This window comes from Eulemur rufifrons, chromosome 28, assembly GCF_041146395.1.
Source record: "Eulemur rufifrons isolate Redbay chromosome 28, OSU_ERuf_1, whole genome shotgun sequence".
Lineage (NCBI taxonomy): Eukaryota > Metazoa > Chordata > Mammalia > Primates > Lemuridae > Eulemur > Eulemur rufifrons.
Genome location: NC_091010.1, coordinates 24,362,335 through 24,384,121, shown reverse-complemented (window position 1 = coordinate 24,384,121; position 21,787 = coordinate 24,362,335). Strand labels below are relative to the sequence as shown.

At 34.6% G+C, this 21,787-nt stretch overlaps 1 protein-coding gene across 1 annotated transcript in view; it reads right to left on the bottom strand.

The window, feature by feature from the left end:
• Positions 1 to 21,787, bottom strand: part of CTNNA3 (catenin alpha 3) — a 1,434,719-nt gene that overhangs the window by 1,095,103 nt on the left and 317,829 nt on the right. Inside the window, exon 6 of the mRNA XM_069460558.1 lies at positions 14,437 to 14,640. Coding sequence (XP_069316659.1) covers positions 14,437 to 14,640 — 204 coding nt within the window. The remainder of the gene's footprint in view (positions 1 to 14,436; positions 14,641 to 21,787) is intronic.

The window sequence follows — 21,787 nt, the reverse complement described above, 5'->3', positions numbered from 1 at the left end:
AGATAATCGTCATACACATTTTGGGAATGTCAATTGTGGGTTACCTGGAAAATTTTCAAAGTCACTTCTTAAATGCAATTACCAACATCATTACAGCATAAATACACCCAGACACAAATAAACTCATTAAAATGGAACTCTGCAAGAGGGTAGTCTATCTAGGTATTTTGTTTTGTTTTCATACTGAACACTAGAATCTTCAACCTTATAATTACATAAAGTTCACTCACTTCAGATCACTGTTCTTTGCAGACATTATCTTATATATAGAACAATCTAAAAATTCCACCAAAAACTCTTAGAACTAATAAACGAATTCAGTAAAGTTGTAGGATACAAAATCAACATACAAAAATCAGTAGTATTTTTATACACCAACAACAAACCAGCTGAAAAAGAAATCAAGAAAGCAATCCATTTTCAATAGCTACAAAAAATAATATAATAACCGAGAATAAATTTTACCAAGGAAATGAAAAATCTCTAAAATGAAAACTACAAAACCCTGATGAAAAAAAAAATTGAAGAGGATTAAAATAAATGGAAAGACACCCCAGGTTCATGAATTAGAAGAATTAATATTGTTAAAATGATCATATTACCCAAAGCAATCTACAGATTCACTGCAATCTCTATCAAAATACCAATGACGTTCTTCATAGAAACAGAAAAAGTCCTAAAATTCATATAGAATCACAAAAGACACCAAATAGCCAAAGCAATACTGAGCAAAAAGAACAATGCTGGAGCCATTATACTACCTGACTTCAAAATATAGTACAAAGCAATAGTAACCAAAACAGCCTGGCACTGGCATAAAAACAGACACACAGACCAATGGAACAGAACAGAGAACCCAAAAATACATCCCCATATTTACAGCCAACAGATTTTTGACAAAAGCAATAATAACATACACTGGGGAAAGGATACCTTCTTCAATAAAAGGTGCTGGGAAAACTGGATATCTATATGCAAAACAATGAAACTAAATCCCTATCTCTCACCTTATATAAAAATTAACTCAAAACAGCTTAAAGACTTAAGACCCCAAACTATAAAAATATCAGAAGAAAACAGGGGAAATGCTTCAGGACATTTATCTAGATGAAGATTTTTGTGTGTAATACTATAAAAATGCAAGCAACAAAAACAAAAATAAAAAAATAAAACTATATTTAATCAAAAAGCTCTGCACAACAAAGAAAATAATCAACAGGGTGAAGAGACAATCTGTAAAACGGAAGAAAATATATGCAAACCATTCATCCAAGAAGGGACTAATATCCAGAGTACACAAGGAACTGAAACAACTGCACAGCAAAAAAATTATATAATCTGATTTAAAAATGAGGAAAAGATCTGAACAAACATTTCTCAAAAGAAGACATACAAATTGCCACCAAGTATATGGAAAAATGTTCAGCATTACTGATCATCAGAGAACTGCAAATCAAAACCACAATGAGATATCATCTCACCCCAGTTACAACGGCTAACATCAAAAAGACAAAAATAACAAATGCTGGCAAGAATGCAGAGAGAAGGGAACTCTTATACACTGTTGGTGGGAATGTAAATTAGCACAGCCATTATGGAAAACAGTTTGAAGGCTTTTCCAAGCACTGAAAACAGAACTACCATATGATCCAGCAATCCCACTACTGGGTATTTACCCAAAGGAACTCACTATATTGAAGAGGTACCTGCATCCCCATGTTTACTGTAGCACTATTCACAATAGTCAAGATATGGAATCCACCTAGACATCCATTAACAGATGAATAGATAAACAAAAAGTGGTGTACATATACAATGAAATACTATTCCACCATAAAAAAAGAATGAAATTCTGTCATTGGAGGCAACATAGATGAACATAGAGGACATTATGTTATGTGAAATAGGTCAAATACAGAGAGATAAATACTGCATATCCTCACTCATATGTGGGAGCTAAAAAAATAATTAAGGTCATAGGAATAGAAAGTAGAATTATGGTTATCAGAGACTGGGAAAGGTAAGAGGGAGAGGAAGATAGGGAATGATTAGTTAATGAATATAAAATTACAACTAGATAGAAATAAGTTCTAGTGTTCTATGGCACTGTAGGACAAATAAAAATAATTTATTGTGTACGATCAAAAAAGCTAGAAGAGAGGATTTGGAATATTTCCAACACAAAGAAATGATCAATGTTTGAAGTGATACTATTAAATAATTACACTAATTTGAGCACTATAGTTTTATGTATATGTGCTGAAATATCACTCTGTACTCCATAAATACGTACAATTATTATGTGTCAACTAAAAATAAAAGGAAAAAACTCTCAGTTAATCTTTTCTAGATCTGGACACTGGAAGGCCTAGCTGTATCAATGCAGATTTTCTACAGATATAAATGTCCCCCCCCCCCCCCAAAAGACAGCTTTCCAGGGCTACTTCTATTTGCTGGCTTTCTGACAGCCATCCCAAAATATGTCAAAGAAATATAATTTGGGGTAAAATATTTTGATTTCCTTCAAAGTCACTATTTAACAGTCTTCCAGGTAACTAAGGAACCTTCAGTAGAGAAATAAGACTAGACTCCAAAGCAGTTAAGGAAAATAATAGATGAAACAATAAAGCAATCTTATTTTCAGAACAATTCACATATTTAAATACCTGACCAATATCCAGTCCTTAAATTAGACACAGAAAGACAAAAAGGAAAATGAAACCCACTTACACCCATTTAACCATATCCCCACTATTTATTATTTCTCTCCATTCCCTGGTTGTTGACATGCCAGTTCCAATATTTCAGCTTCCATGTCTGAATCCAGCCTCCTTCATTCTGAAAACACCTTTATATCTTCTTAGATTTTGACCTCATGCTCTAATCTAAGCTTGGTGAATATCTCTGATTTTGGCATATCCACTCTTGTAGAGACATATATAGGATATTTCTCTTAAGTTAGCTGAGGTTGTAAAACCCAGATACCTATAAAATGAAAAAATATAATCTCCAAAATAATCTCCCAAAAACCATCTACCACTGTGGTATAATGAATATAAAAATGTAAAGCATCTATTTTGGTATACCTGAGCTGATAATGCAGTCCCTGCAAAAAGAAAAAGAAAAAAGGAAAACAAAATAGGCTTGGAAGCTGTCTTTACATTTTGAAATTTTTAATTCTGTTTCCAGTATTCAAAGTCATTGCATATAGATCCTCCAACTGCTCTACCTTATCATCATAGGAAATAAAAATAAATTAAGCAAAGCTAAAATTACTACCAAAATGGATTTTTAAGAGATGGATAGTGGTCCTATATGGAAGAAAAATTTTTTGTAGGCTTTATTGAATCTTCAGAATTTCCCAAGACAGGGAATGCATTAAACTCAAGACAAATTAAATAGGTGTCTAAATAACAAAAGCTAGAGCATTTGATTATTTATTCACTCAACAAATATGTAATGAGAACCAACAATGCACTTTCATTTAAGACAACGAAAGAAGAAAAAAGTGGGCAGATGAGAGGTCCAGAAATGCAAATTAGTCCCTGTATGAAGCTCAGGCCTGATTTGTTTACTCTAACAGCATTGTCTCTGACTCTACTTTTTAATATTCCCCTAGTAGTAAAGTATCATCTGAGTGTTAACTTTACCAATAATTATACAGCACCTGAAGATAATGTCTAGCAACACATCCCACACTTAACAACACCAGTATGAGTTCACCTCACCTCCAGAAAAATATTCATGTTTTCTATCTTAGAACTCAAGCATGATGGATGCCCACCTGCAACTCTGTGTTCACCAATTATAGGAAGAGCACCATGTAAAAATAACCGATTTCCCTAAGACCACTCCTTCTTCAGGAAGTCTCCTTGCTCTGCCCCACCCACTGAAAAATTTCTTAACTATGTTGTACATCAGAGAAGATGCACTAGACCTAACCAATCACAGAGGTATAACATACTCCACAGAAATATCTTAGATGTATATACCCCTAAGTTTTAAAAGACAAAAACTAGATTTTCTCTGATCCTGAATGTTTTCTAGAGTATAATTTTAATAAAATTTTTAATGAATAAAAATCCTGTTTTAGAATATGGCTAGATGTGGATACAAATGCAGAGACTAATGAAAAAATTTGTTTCTGAATATTCACATTCGTTTTTAGAAAAGACTTTGCAATATAAGACCTTTTATAGCAGGCAGTCCAGCATATAAATTTAGTAGATGCTTAGAACTCATTTAAATTAATGTCAGAGAGGCTTTTTCTCCATTACATGCATATACAATATGTAATCTTTTCATTCATTCTTTTATTCAAAAACACAATTCAGCTTTTTCTAAATGCCAGGCTTTGTGCCTGGGGCTTGGGATAAAGCAGTAAACAAAACAGACATGTGATTTGCCTGCATAAAGCTTAAAGTGTGTGAGGGATGCTGACTATAATGTATTTGAAATGCAAGGATTGATAATGATTCCACAGAAGAGACTGGGGAGACTAGTATTGGTTTACATGGTAAGCTCCCCAGAGACGCCCACATTCAAATTCCTAGAACCTGTAAATGTGTTATCTTATATGACAAAATGGACTTTGCAGATGTAACTAAGGGTCTTGACATGGGACCATTATACTGGATAATCTGAGTGCTCAGACCCCATTTAATAACATGAGTCATAAAAAGCAGAGAACCTTTCCCAGATATGGGCAGAGAAAGAGATGTGAGCCTGGAAGTAGGGCCAGAGAAATGCAACCTTGCTGCCTTGGAAGGTAGAGAAAGAGGGCCATAAGCCAAGGAATGAAGGTGGCCTCCAGAAGCAAGAAAATAGATTGTTCTCTAGAGAGTCTAGAAAATAATGCATCCCTCCAACACTTTGATTTTTAACCCAATGACACCCACGTCAGACTTTTGACTTACAGACCTGAAAGATAAACATTTGTATGATTTAAGACACTAAGTTTGTGGTAATTTGTTAGAGCAGCAATCAAAAACTAATTAAACACACACACATATGTATATACACACACATATATATACACATATAAATTTTAAAGGAAAATATATATTAGGGCAAACATACATAATCATTAATAGTGTTAAGTGTTTAGTGTCTGTTTTGTCTGTTATAGACCTGTCTGGTCTCATTTCTTACTAATTTCTTGCTAATGTAACAAGACATTGAACTTTTGAACATACAGATTCAATTAAAAAATGATTAAGACTTGATGATCTGTTTAAAGAAGAAAAGTTATTTAGATTCAAACTGGTCATATGGTCATGTGGACTGAACCTGAGACAAATATAAACTGCATTCATCTCCCACTGCGAAACAGCTCTAAACTCAATACAGTGGCAAAATTTTAAGCCAAGTCTTGAAGTCACATTTACCTAAGAGATACACAGATTTTGATGAGTATTAATCATAATTTAAGTATTTGTGGTTACTTTTATTGTATCTAAATTATTATCAAGCATTTACTCTATCAACACAGGTCAGTTACAAAAGCTATTGATTGATCTAAAAAACAAACTGGGCCCACTGAAGGAGATACAGTATTCCTTAAAATAGGAAGTTGACAACTTAAGTACCACAGTTGTGCCAAAGTCTTAGAGCAAACTCTGAGCAAGGTTTGAGTTCAGCTAGTTCTAGGAAAGTACATTCCCTTTCATAAAAACTGATGAAAGAGCCATAAAGAAGTATCATTTGTGATATAAACCTTTAGTAAAAGTAAACCTGGGGATGAGTTCTGATAATACACCCCACAGTTTTCCAGATTGGTTCCTGCTGCTTAATTCCAATATTATTCATTGGTTCAGTTAGACTTGATCAGTCTAAATTTTGCTCTTTTACATGAAAAGGGACTATATTGTTTTTGGAGTACTTTTTTCACAATATTATACATTCATATTTTTATAGTAATAGGTTATACTTATCAATAAAACAAAATATAAAATGTACATAAATGGGTTTCTGATTGTGTGAATCACCACTGCATAAACGTAACTGCTTCTGCTCTGACCTATACACCAACATCAGGGCAGATCACCAGACATTACCACACACACAATAAGTTTTTTTCCTCTGGAAAAAAAATGCCTTCCCCAACAAGTATTAACATTATGTCCTTAAATAAATATACTTAGATCACCCAAAAAGCAGGCTTCCTCACCTCTGTGCTCTTCCTTTCCTGTATTCCTATTCTCACCATTAACCAACTCTACCTTTTCTCCACAGTCATATAAATATAATAAACAAATATGAATTAATACCTTCAGGAACATTGTCATTTTAATTTAAAAAACCAAGAAGAAACAGTCATTAAGCTGAATTTACCTATATCCAAATAATAATTACTGAGCACCTGCTACCTGAAAGGTTTTGTGCTAAGGGCCAGGGACACATCCCTGCTCTCCCAGAGTTCCTGCTTAGTGGGGAATGCAGACAAACACACACAGGAATTTCAACAGAGATGAGAGCTACAAAGGAAAAAGTGCCACGAGGGAGAGGTATTTCAGAGGGTGTTTGCACTCCTTTTCCAGAAGAGAAGAGGGAAAGCAGAGGATAGTGAAAGGAAGAAGAAAATAGCCTTCGTCAAGAATGAACTGTACTACAAGGTAATCAAGTAACTGTAAAACTTTTAAATTCTTACAATGAAAGCTACTCTGAAAAACAAAAATTAAGATAATTACTTGGACAAGCTAAAAAACAAAATTACTTACCTTTTCTCTCAATTATTTGGCTATTATAAATGAAAAATTCTCCACTTTGCTCTTCTAACACAGAACTTACCTTGTTTTAAAACCAAAATACCTAATAGAAGATGTTAGCAACATAAATTTTGTGTACTTGACAATGGGCCTTGAAACTGATCATGAGGTTAAATCTTGTTTTAAAAAAGAACAGTAAGAAATAGAAAAATAATGCATATTTTCAATGGCTTACCTAGCATATTTGCTACCTGGACTAGATACTTTTTAAACACACCCCCCCCCCCGACAAAATTACTTTTAATGCTAATCAATAATAATCATTATTTTCTCAATATGTTCCTTAAAGCAATTAATAATTTTCAAAAGAAGAATAAATTTCAAAGTTATTATTCAAATTCAATGATCTATTTCTGTATAAACTAAATTTGCATTTACCTAACAAAAATATTACCCCTTGTAGCTTGCACTGTTTTGCTGTTATAATATTTAAACACAAATAAAAACTCCCAGTGAACACATAAAATAATAGAGTTTAAGTAACTCAATTTCTAGTTCTGTCTTTATAATTACTGTGTTATCATTATTTTGAATCTACTGTATTCAGAAAGAATACAATATTTATTAAAGGATAATCTTAAAATTCACAAATTTGAATCATACATATTGTTAAAACTCAATGATAACAACTGTTTAGAACTTTGAGAAACAAAAGAATTTTGTCAAAAGCATTAGTTTCTCATTGATGTTGTTTAGAATTGCTGGTGCATGGTAACAGTAAAAAGCAGACAGTTAGTTGTATTATTATTTATACATTTCTACAGAAAATGCATCTTAATGATTGCACCCAAGGCAAAATGCTCCCATCACTTTACCCTTGATAAGCATAGTTTTTAACCCAAAGTTGAAGAAAGCCAGAAAATCACCACTATTTTTATGTGGTATGTATTCTTTATTTCAGCATAATATGGGGGTACAAAAATTTAGGTTACATATATTGCCCTTGGCCCCCCCGCCCGAATCAGAGCTACAAGTGTGTCCACCCCCTAGATTGTGTGCATCACACTCATTATGTATGTATATACCTATCCCCTCCCTGCCATCTGCCTGACACCCAATTAATGTTATACCTAAATGTGCTCTTACGTAATGAACAGTGAAAATAATTTGATGGTGAGTACATGTGGTGCTTATTTTTCCATCTTTGGGATACTTCACTTAGTAGAATGGGTTCCAGCTCTATCCAGGAAAATAGAAGAGGTGCTATATCACCATTGTTTCTTATAGCTGAGTAGTACTCAATGGTATACATATACCACGTTTTATTAATCCACTCATGTATTGATGGGCACTTGGGTTGTTTCCACATCTTTGCAATTGTGAATTGTGCTGCTATAAACGTTCCAGTGCAGATGTCTTTTTATAGAATGTCTTTTGTTCTTTTGGGTAGATGCCCAATAATGAGATTGCTGGATCAAATGCTAAGACTACTTGTATCTGTTTAAGGTATCTCCATATTGCTTTCCACAGAGGTTGCACTAGTTTGCAGTCCCACCAGCATTGTATGAGTGTTCCTGTCTCTCTGGATCCATGCCAACATTTATTGTTTGGGGACTTTTTGATAAAGGCCATTCTCACTGGAGATAAGTGATATCTCATCGTGGTTTTGATTTGCATTTCCCTGATGATTAGAGATGCTGAGCATTTTTTTCATTTGTTTGTTGGCCATTCTTCTGTCTTCTTTTGAAAAGTTTCTATTAATGTCCTTTGCCCACTTTTTGATAGGGTTGTTTGATTTTTTTTTCTTGATGATTTTCTTGAGTTCTAAATAGATTCTAGTTATCAGCCCTTTATTGGATGTGTAACATGTGCACATTTATTCCCATTCTGTATGCTGTCTGTTTGCTCTCGTGACAGTTTCTTTGACTGTACAGAAGCTTTTTAATTTGATCAGGTCCCATTTATTTATTTTTGTTGTTGCTGTGATTGCCTGTGGGGTCTTCTTCATAAATTCTTTGCCTAGGCCAATGTCTATAAGAGTTTTTTCCACATTTTCTTCTAGAATTCTAATAATTTCACACCTTAGGTTTAAGTCTGTTATCCACTGTGATTTTATTTTTGTTAGAGGTGAAAGGTGGCAGTCTTGTTTCAGTCTACTACATGTGGCTGTCCAGTTTTCCCAGCACCATTTATTGAATAAGGAATTTTTTCCCCAGTGTATGTTTTTGTCTGCTTTGTCAAAGATTAGATGGCTATATGAGAATAGTTTTATATTTGGATTCTCAGTTCTGTTCCACTGGTCTGCGTCTCTGTTCTGGTGCCAATACCAAGCTGATTTAATAACCACAGCCTTGTAGTCTAGTTTGAAGTCTGGTAAATTAATACCTCCCATTTTTTTCTTATTGCCTAAAATTGCTTTTGCTAAACGGGGTCTTCTCTGGTTCCATACAAAGTGTAAAATTATTTTTTCTATATCTGTGAAAAATGATGTTGGTAATTTAATAGGGATTGCATTGAATCTGTAGATCACTTTGGGTAGTATAGACATTTTAACACTGTTGATTCTTCTGATTCATGAGCATGGTATGGTTTTCCACCTGTTTAGGTGCTCTGCTATCTCTTTCCTCAGTGTTTCATAGTTCTCCCTGTAGAGGTCTTTTACCTCCTTAGTTAAATTTATTCCTAGGTACTTTATTTTCTTTGTTGCTATAGTGAAGGGTGTTGAGTCTTTGATTTGGTTCTCAGTTTGACTGTTATTGGTATACATGAAGGCCTTTGATTTGTGTGTATTGATTTTGTATCCTGAGACTTTACTGAATTCATTTATCAGTTCCAGGAGTCTCTTGGTTGAATCCTTGGGCTTTTCTTGATATAATATCATATCATCAGCAAAGAGTGAGAGTTCGATCTCTTCTGTCCCAATTTGGACACCCTTCATTCCCCTCTCTTGTCTGACTGGTTTTGCAAGGACTTCCAGCACTATGTTGAATAGCAGTGGGGACAGTGGGCAACCTTGTCTGGTTCCAGTTCTAAGTGGGAAGGCTTTGAATTTTTCCCCATTCACTATGATGTTGGCTGTGGGTTTGTCATATATGGCTTGTATCATTTTTAGGTAGGCCCCATCTATGCCTATTTTATTAAGCGTTCTTATCATAAAAAGATGTTGAATTTTGTCAAACGCTTTTTCTGCATCTATTGAGAGGATCATATGGTCTTTGTTTTTGCTTCTATTTATGTGGTGAAGTACATTTATAGATTTGTGTATGTTGAACCATCCCTGCATCTCTGGGATGAAGCCCACTTGGTCATGATGGATTATTTTCTTGATAAGCACCCGGATTCAATTTGCTAGGATTTTATTGAGAATTTTTGCATCCATATTCATAAGGGATATTGGTCTGTAGATTTCCTTTTTTGTTGTGTCCTTTCCTGATTTTGGTATCAGGGTTACGTTGGCTTCATAAAATGTGTTGGGGAGGATTCCATCCTTTTCAATGTTGTGGAATAACTTTTGTAGGATAGGCACCAGTTCTTCTTTGTAGGTGTGGTAAAATTTGGGTGTGAAACCATCTGGTCCAGGGCTTTTCTATTTGGAAAGGTTTTTTGTTTTGTTTTGTTTTTTTCTGTTTCAATTTTAGTTCTGGATATTGGTCTGTTCAAGAATTCTATTTCTTCCTGGTTGAGCGTAGGGAGGTTGTGTGTTTCTAAAAATTTTCCATTTCCTCCACATTTTCCAGTTTGCGTGCATAAAGGTTTTTGTAGAATTCATAGATGATATCTTGTATCTCTGTGGCATCAGTTGTAACTTTTTTCATGTTCCTGATGGAGCTTATTAGAGATTTTTTCTTTTCTGCTTTTAGTTGGTCTAGCCAAAGGCGTGTCAATTTTATTTATCTTTTCAAAGAACCAAATTTTTGTTGTATTGATCTCCCGTATAGTTTTCCTGTTGTCCATTTCATTTAGTTCTCATTTGATCTTATTAATTTCACTCTTTCTGCTGGATTTGGGTTGGTCTATTCTTCTTTCTCCAGCTCTTTAGATCTAATCATTAGGTTGTCTATTCTTAAATTTCCTATTTTTTGGATATAGTCATTTATGGAAATAAACTTTCCTCTCAGGACTGCTTTAGCTGTGTCCCACAGATTTTGATAACTTGTGTCTCCTTTGTCATTTAGTTCAAAGAATCTTTTGATTTCCATCTTGATTTCCTCATTTATAAAATAATCGTTCAGGAGAAGGTTGTTTAGCTTCCACGATTTTGAGTAGAAATGAGAATTTCTTTTAGGGTTGATTTCTTCTTTTATTCCACTGTAATCTGAGAAGACGCATGATATAATTTCTATTTTTTTTTAATTTTTTAAGACATGCTTTGTGTCCTAGGATATGGTCAATCTTAGAGAATGTCCCTTGAGTTGATAAGAAGAACATATATTCAGTGGATTTTTGGATAGAATGCCCTGCAAATGTCAGTCAGGTCCATTTGTTCTAGTGTTCTGTTTAAGTCCATTATTTTCTTGTTTATTTTCTGTTTTGAGGATCTGTCCTGGCTGTCAGCAGGGTGTTGAAGTCTCTGGCTATTATGGTGTTGCTGTTTATCATTTGGTTTAGATCAAGTAGGGTTTGCTTTATGAATCTGGGTGCACCTAAGTTGGGTGCATATGTATTAAGTATAGTTATGTCTTCTTGTTGAACTGTACCCTTCACCGTTATATAGTGACCCTCTTTGTCTTTCATTACTTTTGTTGATTTAAAAACTAAGTTATCTGAAATCAAAACTGCAATGCCAGCCTTCTCTTGGCTTCTGTTTGCTTGAAATATTGATTTTCATTCCTTTATTTTCAGTCTAAATGCATATTTGCGGGTGAGGTGAATTTCCTGGAGACAACAGATACTTGGCCTGTATTTTTTTATCCATTGTACCAGCCTATGTCTCTTGAGTGGGGAGTTCAAGCCATTCACATTTATTGAGAGAACTTATAGGTGGGGCAGATTTCTGTTCATCCTGTTGGGTAGAACTTCATTGCTATTATTTCTGTCTTGAGCCATTGTGGTATCTGGCCTTTCATCTTTATCTTTTGAGTAGTTTCACTTCATGAGCGTTTCTTGTGCTGGTCCACGTGTAACTCTGTTTTGAGTACTTCTTGGAGGGCTGGTCTTGTCTTGGTGAATTCCCTCTGTCTTTGCTTATCTGAGAATGTCTTAATTTCTCCTTCGTATACAAAACTTAGCTTTGCTGGGTACAACATTCTAGGCTGGGCATTATTCTGTTTCAGAAGAGTGAGAATGGGGCCCCAGTCTCTTCTTGCTTGTAAGATTTCAGTTGAGGAATCTGGCATTATTCAATGGGCTTTCCTTTGTATGTTACTTGTTTCTTTTGCCTTACAGCTCAAAGAAGGACCTCTTTAGTGGATATTTTGGTCAGTCTGATGACTGCATGACGTGGTGTCTTCCTATTTGCAATGAATCTCACAGGGGTCCTTTGAGCTTCTTGTACCTGTATATCTAGATTTTTAGCAAGGCCTGGGAAATTTTCCTCTATTATATCTTCAAATAGCTTATCCAACCCTTGCGTATTATCTTCTTCACCCTCAGGAATGCCCATAACTCTCACGTTAGTCTTCTTCACATAATCCCAGATTTCTTGCAGACTTTGGTCCTTTCTCTTATTTCTTTGCTCTATCTCAGTGACTGACTTATTTAATTGGAAGGTGTTATCTTCGGTCTCTAAGATTCTTTCTTCCATTTGATCTACCCTGTTCTTGAGGCTTTCCACCGTGTTTTGTAGTTCCCTGAAAAAATTCTTCATTTCCAGGAGTTCAGTTTGATTTTTCTTTAATATTTCGATTTCTTTAGTGATTTTTTCTTCCATGTCCTGGATTTTTTTTTTTTTTTGTGGTTTCATAGTCTTGAAATTTTAAACAATTTTAACTTTGATTTCTGTAGTCCAATGGGCCAATGAAGCACATGTGTCTAGCTTCATACACAGTCCTTCCTCCCAGTGACTTCCTGAGACAAATTCTCAGCCACCTATTCTCCTGTCCAGCACTTACTGTAACCCTCTACTCTGGGTGGGGGCTTTGACACACCTCAGGGTGGGTTAGGGTCACTGGGTCATGAACGTCTGTGAGGGTCTGTAGTCACTCCACAAGAACCTCTGTGCTCTAAGAAACATAACATTAAATATCAAATAAAAATAACCTTCCACAGGTCAAGAGAGACTGTGTAAGAAAGGAAAAGCTTTATTTCCTTGCTTTTTGAACAAGAAGTCTAAGACTTTGCACTAGGCCCGACAATTTATTTAGCCATCCCTACTTATGTATGTGAGTGAGTGTGCACACATGTATATATCTGAGTTTGTATCTACAGAAAATAAAATAACTTTATATTTTAGATAAGGTGAATTTATAATTTTATAATTTCTAGATAAATATATATATATAACTTTACTATATTTTATCTATAAATATAAGAATAATTTTAATAGTTTACAGAACAGAGGAGAAGGCATTTCAATACAATATTATCTTCCAAGATTCTTGTGACTGATGAATTACCTTGAAAAATCTTTAAAAATATATTATATGCTAAAAATGGGGATATGCTTACTTCAGACATTCTAATAGGGCATGACATTACTAATATGTTATTATTCATGAAATCTACTTTACAAATTTGATTTCTTGACAGGCAAGAGATTTTTGGTCAGGAGCCAGAGTCATCAAATATTAAGAATACGAAGATATATCAAATGTGTTGAAGGATCCTCAAAGCTCACCAACTAATTTTAGCAGCATTCAATTATTCACATAAAGTACTTATACTGAATGATCTCAAATCTTGAATTTCATAACCCAAAAAGTAATACAGTCTGTAACTAATAATTCTCAAAACATACCTTTGTAAATCTGGAATTATTCCACTTATCATAAGGCAGATGAATAAAATATTCCTATTATAATTCTTTAATTTTGTTTAGCTCTATTTAAGAAGTTTTCATGATCAATACATAATTGAAAATTGACAATATCTTCAAGATTTTCTTCTTCATTTTATAAGTGGCATTAAGATTCAAGGGGAACAATAGTTATAGACACTCCACATGTGAAGATTATAGATATAGACATAGACAAACTGAAACAAAAAGGACCTTGAAACAAGTATTTTTGTCCTAAATTTAGATAGCATTTCCAATATTTCTGAGCAATAGCTAACCTTGCAAAAAAATGTATGACACTATTGTCACATTTGAAAAAAGGTTAAGAGGTGTTGAAACTGTATAGGCTCTTTACACCTTCAACTATAGCTCATGATCCCTGCAGCATTGCTTTTGTTCAATACTACCTAAATTCCAACTTCTAATACCTTTTTATGATTCACCAACTTAACCTTGATCAAACTGCTCCTCTCTTCATCTTCTTTAGAACACTTAAATTGATGCGCAACCCTAGTTTCTTTTCTCTAGTCCTGACTCCCTTTTCTAAAACTTAGATGCTTACACAAACAAAGAGCAATCATGTGTAAATACACCTCAGATTCTGATTTTATCCCTGGAAACTCCCATAGTTGCTTTATCCTATGAACAATGAAACAGAACCCACTCCAAAAGCCTACCTATGTAAAATCACATACTCACTTGTAATTTATATCTTATACACAGAAAGCATTTCAGCATATACTCAAAGGACAATAGGAGAGGGGACAGGGATGGGAGGGCAGACCAGTTACCTACATTGTTCATGTACTCTGAAAGCAGATCCTGAAGAGCCTGGCGAATGGCGTTGCATTCTGCAATAATTCTCTCCCTGTGGAAGTCCCTTGTGCATGAAGAGTCTGCCAACAGAGCAGCCCCACTGATAATGGCTTCAAGGCGTTTCTCTAGTGATGGTCTGATTTCCTCCTCAGTCACTGTGAGTGGATTCAGGACAATTAAATTCTAAGAGAAAAACACATTTGGATGATTAGAACTCCATGGCATTCCATTTTTATGAAAAACACATATTCTTTTGTTTTCACAATTAGAATTCAAATGGATAATAAAAGTACCATATTTTAACTGCCTCAACCAGTTCACACATAATGCTATGTAGCAATATTATTCAGATGAATGATGAAAATGATGCAATTATAAGCATTGGTTCTAGTGTCAGACAGACCTGGATTCAAATCTTGCCTTTCCTGCTCACCAAGTTGCCTTATACTCTCTGGACCTCACCTTCCTCAAATGTAAAACTAGAATATCAATGTTGCCTGTGTCATAAAACTGTTGTAACAATGATATAAATGCTTAACACAATGACTGGCACATATTAACTATCATTTATAATACTAACTTCTGTAGACTATAATACTTACATAACATTTTTACATGTATCATCCCATCCTAACAACACTATGAGGAGGTGGGCAGGAAAGGTGTTAATAACCCCAAGTTTCAGTTGATGATGAATAAGCCCTAGAGGCTTATCTTACCCAAGGTCATACAGCAAACATCAGTGAAGTCCAAACAAGTATTCAGGTCTCATAATACCTGATTCAACATTATTTTCATCATGCCTCATTGTAAATCATAAACTCTAATTAACTTTAAAATTTTATTTAAAAAAATTCTGAATTTTAGTTAGTCATTTAAAAAGTTAAACTCTATTTTCCTGCTGATCTATTATAACTTCCAGTTATTTCCAGCTATTGGAACCTGACATGGTATTTTTAAGGTTTCCATTAGATAGAGGTCTTTAGGCAATAGCAGTCATGATAATTTACAGCCTCCAAAAAAAGATGGAAGTTATGTTGTTCTAAGGGTCCTTTATTAAAATGTATCAAGAGAGGAAGTCTTTCCAAACTTAGGCATAATGTGGTAATCAACGAAAGAATTAGTATAGAATAAAGGCTCTCTGAAGAAGCCTTAACATAAAATATAATCATTTAATGATCCTCAGAGTGTGAGACTCTGAGTGAGTCTACACACACACACACACACACACACAAGACAACAGTAAAGTCATTATAAGATCTCCATAGTATATAATCTTATGTACAAGATTTTATATATTTATGTATGTACATTACATATGTAGAAAGAGGTATGTACATATGTTAATAAATAATATGTAATCTTACATTTATATTACATTACAATAAATATTTGGAGATCAGAAGCAGACAAGATACAGTTTTAAAAGCCACAACTATAGAGCCAAGCTAAGAAGGGAAAATCATTACAGAAAGAGAAATAATTTTAAAACAACAGGGAAAAATATTACTGTGTAATGTTCACATATCATAAAACATTAAGGGATTTCAAAAATTTACTGAAAATGAAATTAAAATATAAAAATAAAAAATATAAAGTTTTAGTTCCCAACATAAGCTCCATAAAGGTCAAGGCTCTTTCGTAAGTGATGATACCAGCATCTCTAAAGAACTGAGGAATTTATGTCAATGTAGTCTTCTATAACATTAGTAACTGAATAAAAATGGGTGCCCTTTACAGATTTTTAAGATTAGGGAACAAAACGAAGTCAAAAGGAGCCAAATCAGGACTGTAAGGTGGATGCTTAATGATTTCCCAATTTTGTCACAAAATTGTCCTGTTTGATGAGAGGAATAAGCAGGAGCATTGTCATGGTAGAAAAGAACTCTCTGGTGAAGCTTTCCTGAGTGTTCTTCTGCTAAAGCTTTGGATAACTTTCTCAAACACTCTCATAATAAGCAGATATTATTGTTCTTTGGCCCTCCAGAAAGTCAACAAGCGAAATGCTTGAGCATCCAAAAAAAAACTGTTACCCTGACCTTTGCTCTTGACAAGTCCACTTTGGTTTTGACTGGACCACTTCCATCTCTTCATAGCCATTGCTTTGATGGTGCTTTGTCAATAGGATGATACTAGTAAAGCCACCTTCCATCTCCTGTTATGATTCTTTGAAGAAATGCTTCAGGATTTTGATCCCACTTGTTTAACTTTCTCATTGAAAACTCTGCTCTTGTCTGCAGATGATCTAGGCACAATTATTTTGGCACCCACCAAGTGGAAAGTTTTCTCAATTTTAATTTTTCAATCAGAATTATGTAAACTGAACCAATTGAGATGTCTGTGGTGCTGGCTATCGTTTCTGATGTTAATTATCAGTCCTATTCAATTAGAGCATGAAAAAGATAAATTTTTCATTGCAAATTGATGTATGGAAGAAAAACATAATGGGTTTACTGCACAGATAAAATTAAGTATTAACAGACCCAGATGTTCTCATTTCTTTTCATTTTACCTTCCATCAGCAAAATCTCTGTGCTAAAGCTACTAATTTAAGTGACACTTTGCAACAAGTTATAAGGATTGTTAACTATATTCATGCAAATGCAACATGGGCATCATCAGTTTCATAACATGCTAAAGTTGAACAGTGATGTATTCAGTGTGGATTTGCTGTATTATTCTAAAGTTCATTGGTTATTTCAGGGACAGGTGTTAGCCAAAATTTTATCTCTGAGAGAACAGATAGTTAAATTCTATGAAGCACAGAATCAGCAATGTGAATTATTGAAAGAAGATTTCTATAAGAATGCAGCATTTCTGTGTTATATCTTATCAAATCAAAATGACTTGAATATTTCTTTCTAAGGTAAAACTAGGTCTATATATGTTATGTAGCAAAAAATTCAAGCATTTTGATAAAAGCTATCTCTTATCAAAACACTTCTCCTTCAGAAGGAAATTTCAGATGAACATTTTCCCCAGTTACCAAAGATCATTGATGAGCAGGATGATATATATGAATCATCTGAATAATACACAGCTGTTATAGACCTATTAATTGGAGAATACAAAGAAAGGTACACTGACTGAGAATGATGACATAACACTCAAATTAGCATTTCAGCCTCACCTAGTTGATATCACCAAGGCACCTAAAGAACTACAGATGGAATTTATTGAGCTCTCAGTAGATGACATTTAAAGTCATTGTTTGATGCTAAAAAAGATCCAATTGAAATATGGGAAAATGCAGTAGAATACCCAGGCCTTTGTTAACATGATCAAAAAATGCTTTCCGGTTTCTTAACCACTTATTGCTGCAAATCTACATTCTCCCACTTTACCCAAGGTGTTGATGCCCTTAAGGTCACAAATGACTGATATCCACTTACAGGATCACCTGCAAATGTGGACCTCCAGGCTGCAACCAAATATTCAAATGCTTTCCAACAAAAAGCAGACACAAGAAAGTCTTTAAAAAGTTAGTTAACTTTAAAATTAACAAATAGTTTTCAGTTTTTGAAATTATTAAGCACATATACTTAGATTTTTACAAAATAATGTACATTTTTACATGTATCTAATTGAAGATTTTTACAAAATAATGTACATTTTTACGTGTATCTTCTTGAATTTGGCCTTATTTGATTACAGCTAAATTAATGCAGCCTTCCAACCTGAAAAGGTTCCCCATCACTACTATAGTTCCTGCTCTACAGGGCAGTTCCTTAAATTATACCAGACTTTGGATTTTTTTTTATTTCAGAACATAATATAAATGCAAAAATAATGGTTACATAAATTGCCTTTGTACCATTTGAGTCAAAGTGTGCCCATCCCCAGAGAGTGTACATTGTACCCATTAGGTGTGAATTTACCCATCCTCTTCTCCCCCTTGCACCTGCTTGACTGCTTGATTTCCTATGAATGTTATTTTCATGTGTGCACATAAGTGTTGATCAATTAGTTCCAATTTAATGGTGAGTACAGATGGTGCTTGTTTTTCCATTCTTGTGATACTTCACTTAGAAGAATGGTCTCCAGTTCTATCCAGGTTAATACAAGAGGTATTAGTTCACCATTTTATTATGGCTGAGTGGTACTCCATGCTATACATATACACATTTTATTAATCCACTCATGCAGTGATGGGCTTGAGTTGTTTCCACATCTTTGCAATTGTGCATTGTGCTGCTATAAACATTTGAGCACAGATGTCTTTTTTATAGAATATGGTGTTTTCCTTTGGGTAAATACACAGTAGTAGGACTGCTAGATCAAATGGTAGTTCTACTTTTAGTTCTTTGAGGTATCTCCATACTACTTTCCATAGAGGTTAGACTAGTTTGCAATCCCACCAACAGTGTATGAGTGCTCCTGTCTGTCCACATCCATGCCAACATTTGCTGTTTTGGGAGTTTTTGATAAAAGCCATTCTCACTGGAGTTAAGTGATACCTCATTGTGGTTTTGATTTGCATTTCCCTGATGATTAGAGGTGCTGAGAATTTTTTTTATGTTTGTTAACCATTAGTTTGTATTCTTTTAAAAATTTTCTGTTCATATCTTTTGCCCACTTTTTAATGGGTTGTTTGATTTTTTTTCTTGCTGATTTTCCTGAGTTCTATTATCAGATATATAGCATGCAACTATTTTCTCCCATTCTGTAGGTTGTCTATTCACTCTAGCAATAGTTTCTTTGGCTGTGCAGAAGTTTTTAATTTAATCAGGTCTCATTTATTTATTTTTTGGTGTTTCTGTGATTGCTTTTGAGGTCTTTTTCATAAATTCTTTGCATAGGCCGATGTCTGTAAGAGTTTTTCCAATGTTTTCTTCTAGAATTCTTATGGTTTCATGACTTAGGTTTAAGCCTGTTATCCATCGTGAGTTGATTTTTGTGAGAGGTGAGAGGTGCAGATCCTGTTTCAGTCTTCTACATGTGGCTATCCAATTTTCCCAGCACCATGTATTGAATAGAGATTCTTTGCCCTGGTGTTTATTTTTTATCTGTTTTGTCAAATATCAGAGGGAAATGAAGATGGTATCATATCTGGGTTCTCTGTTCTGACTCATAGGTTTATGTCTCTGTTCCTGTGCCAGTACCATGCTGTTTTTGTTACTATAGCCTCATAGTATAGTTAGAAGTCTGGTAAATTGATGCCTCCCAATTTTTCTTTTTGCTTAAGGTTGCTTTGGTTATATGGGGTCTTCTCTGGTTCCATTTCCATATGAAGTGTAGAATTATTTTTTCTAGAGCTGCGAAAAATGATGTTGGTATTTTAATGGGATTACATTGAATCTGTAGATCACTTTGGACAGTATAGACATTTTAACAATGTTCAGTTTGCCAATCCATGAGCATGGTATGTTTTTCCATCTGTTTACTTCCTCTTTTTGGTTTTTCTACTTGACCTTTAAGACTTTAGATTCTTAAAGCTCATCTGAACTCATATCATTGCCTGCTCTGACACCAGATACCTACAGGCAGGCCTCTTGATTCTGCCTAAAACTACTGTTTTCCTTTTCCATCCTATAAAAGTTTTTACTAACCTTGCTATCAAATAAAGGTGAGGATTTATTTTAAATAACTCCTATGAAATACCACTGGATATGTTTAAGACCAACTGAAATAAACTATTATCTCTTCTGATCTAGTATAGCTATATGTTAAAACATACTGTTACTGTATTTTCCATGGCATGAATTCCATGAAAGATAAAAAACAGGATGCTATATTTTCAGGATTTATTGAAAATAGAAAATATTTTCTATTTTTTAAGATTCTACTAAGTACACATTTCCTTCCCTAATACTTTGATTACTGACAGAACATTATTTTTTCAAAAAGGTAAGAGTTCTAACTCTGCATTCTTTTATTAGATTGCTGTATTCTAGGAGGCAATATAGCTTAGGGATTAAGAGCCCTGGTCCTTAGGAGCAGATAGGCTCAGTTTGAATTCTGACCCATTAGCTATAAATTTATTTTATATAAATTTATCATCCTCTATATTTTCATTCTTTCACCATATTTTGTAACTTCTTTCATTAATAAATTTGATTCCTCATTTTTTTCGTACTACTCCTTGTGAGAATTGAAGACTTTAAGCAACTTGCCCAAGATGACTCAGCTATTATGTAGCAGAGGCCAGAGTCTGTCAAAATATGTCTATTTCCAGTTCCGTACTACAACTATCATGCAATGCTGATTTTGTTATTTTATTAATCATTACCAATCACCTTGTGTGTTCTTATCATCATTAATTCATAAATGTGGAAACTGAGGGTACACAAGATTAAGTACTTTGTCTAATAATACCCTTAGAAGATTTAAGATATTAATCTAATTTTTATATAACCCCCAAATCTATACACTTTCTACTACTCTGGGAAAACTGAGATGAGGCCACCTGAAAAACATCTTCATTCTTCATTTACCTCTATCTCAATATGCTTTTTCATCCATTTCTTCTTCCCACCTGTCTTTAAGGAAGAAATATTCATATTCTCTCTCTCTCTCTCTCGCTCTCTCTCTCCTCTCTCTGTTTCTTTTCCTCTACCCTCATCTCTCTTTTATTTTCAAAACTATGTTCTTGGCTGGGCGCAGTGGCTCACGCCTGTAATCCTAGCACTCTGGGAGGCCAAGGCGGGCAAACTGTTTGAGCTCAGGAGTTTGAGACCAGCCTGAGCAAGAGCAAGACCCCGTCTCTACTAAAAAAAAATAGAAAGAAATTATCTGGACAACTAAAAACATACAGAAAAAATTAGCCGGGCATGGTGGTGCATGCCTGTAGTCCCAGCTACTCAGGAGGCTCAGGAAGAAGGATTGCTTGAGCCCAGGAGTCTGAGGTTGCTGTGAGCTAGGCTGACGCCACGGCACTCTAGCCCGGGCAACAGAGTGAGACTCTGTCTCAAAAAAAAAAAAGAAAGAAAACAGAAAACTATATTCTCTTTCTGTGCTCTTGATCTCAAACCCCAAGCCCTCTTCAATTCTACTTTCCTTACATTTTGAGTCCCTTTAAGGGCCTACTATGTCCCAGGTACTGTGCTAGAAATTGATAATAGAATGGTGAGCATCTCTGCCCTACTTAAGCCATCCCTGCCCTCCTCACAGGTCTCACTTTTAGAGGAGCTGAATGTGAGAACACCCCAAATGTATAACTAAAATGTAGATGTGTGGTAAATAAAAAGAGCTTATAGTTAAGTACAGGTTCACCAGGCATAAGTCTGAATGATTGAGTGCAGAATCAAAATAATTAAAGGCAAAGCAGCCACTCACAGGATTATCAGGGAGAGACTGGATTTCCACAAAACATGGAATTGAAAATTTGGAG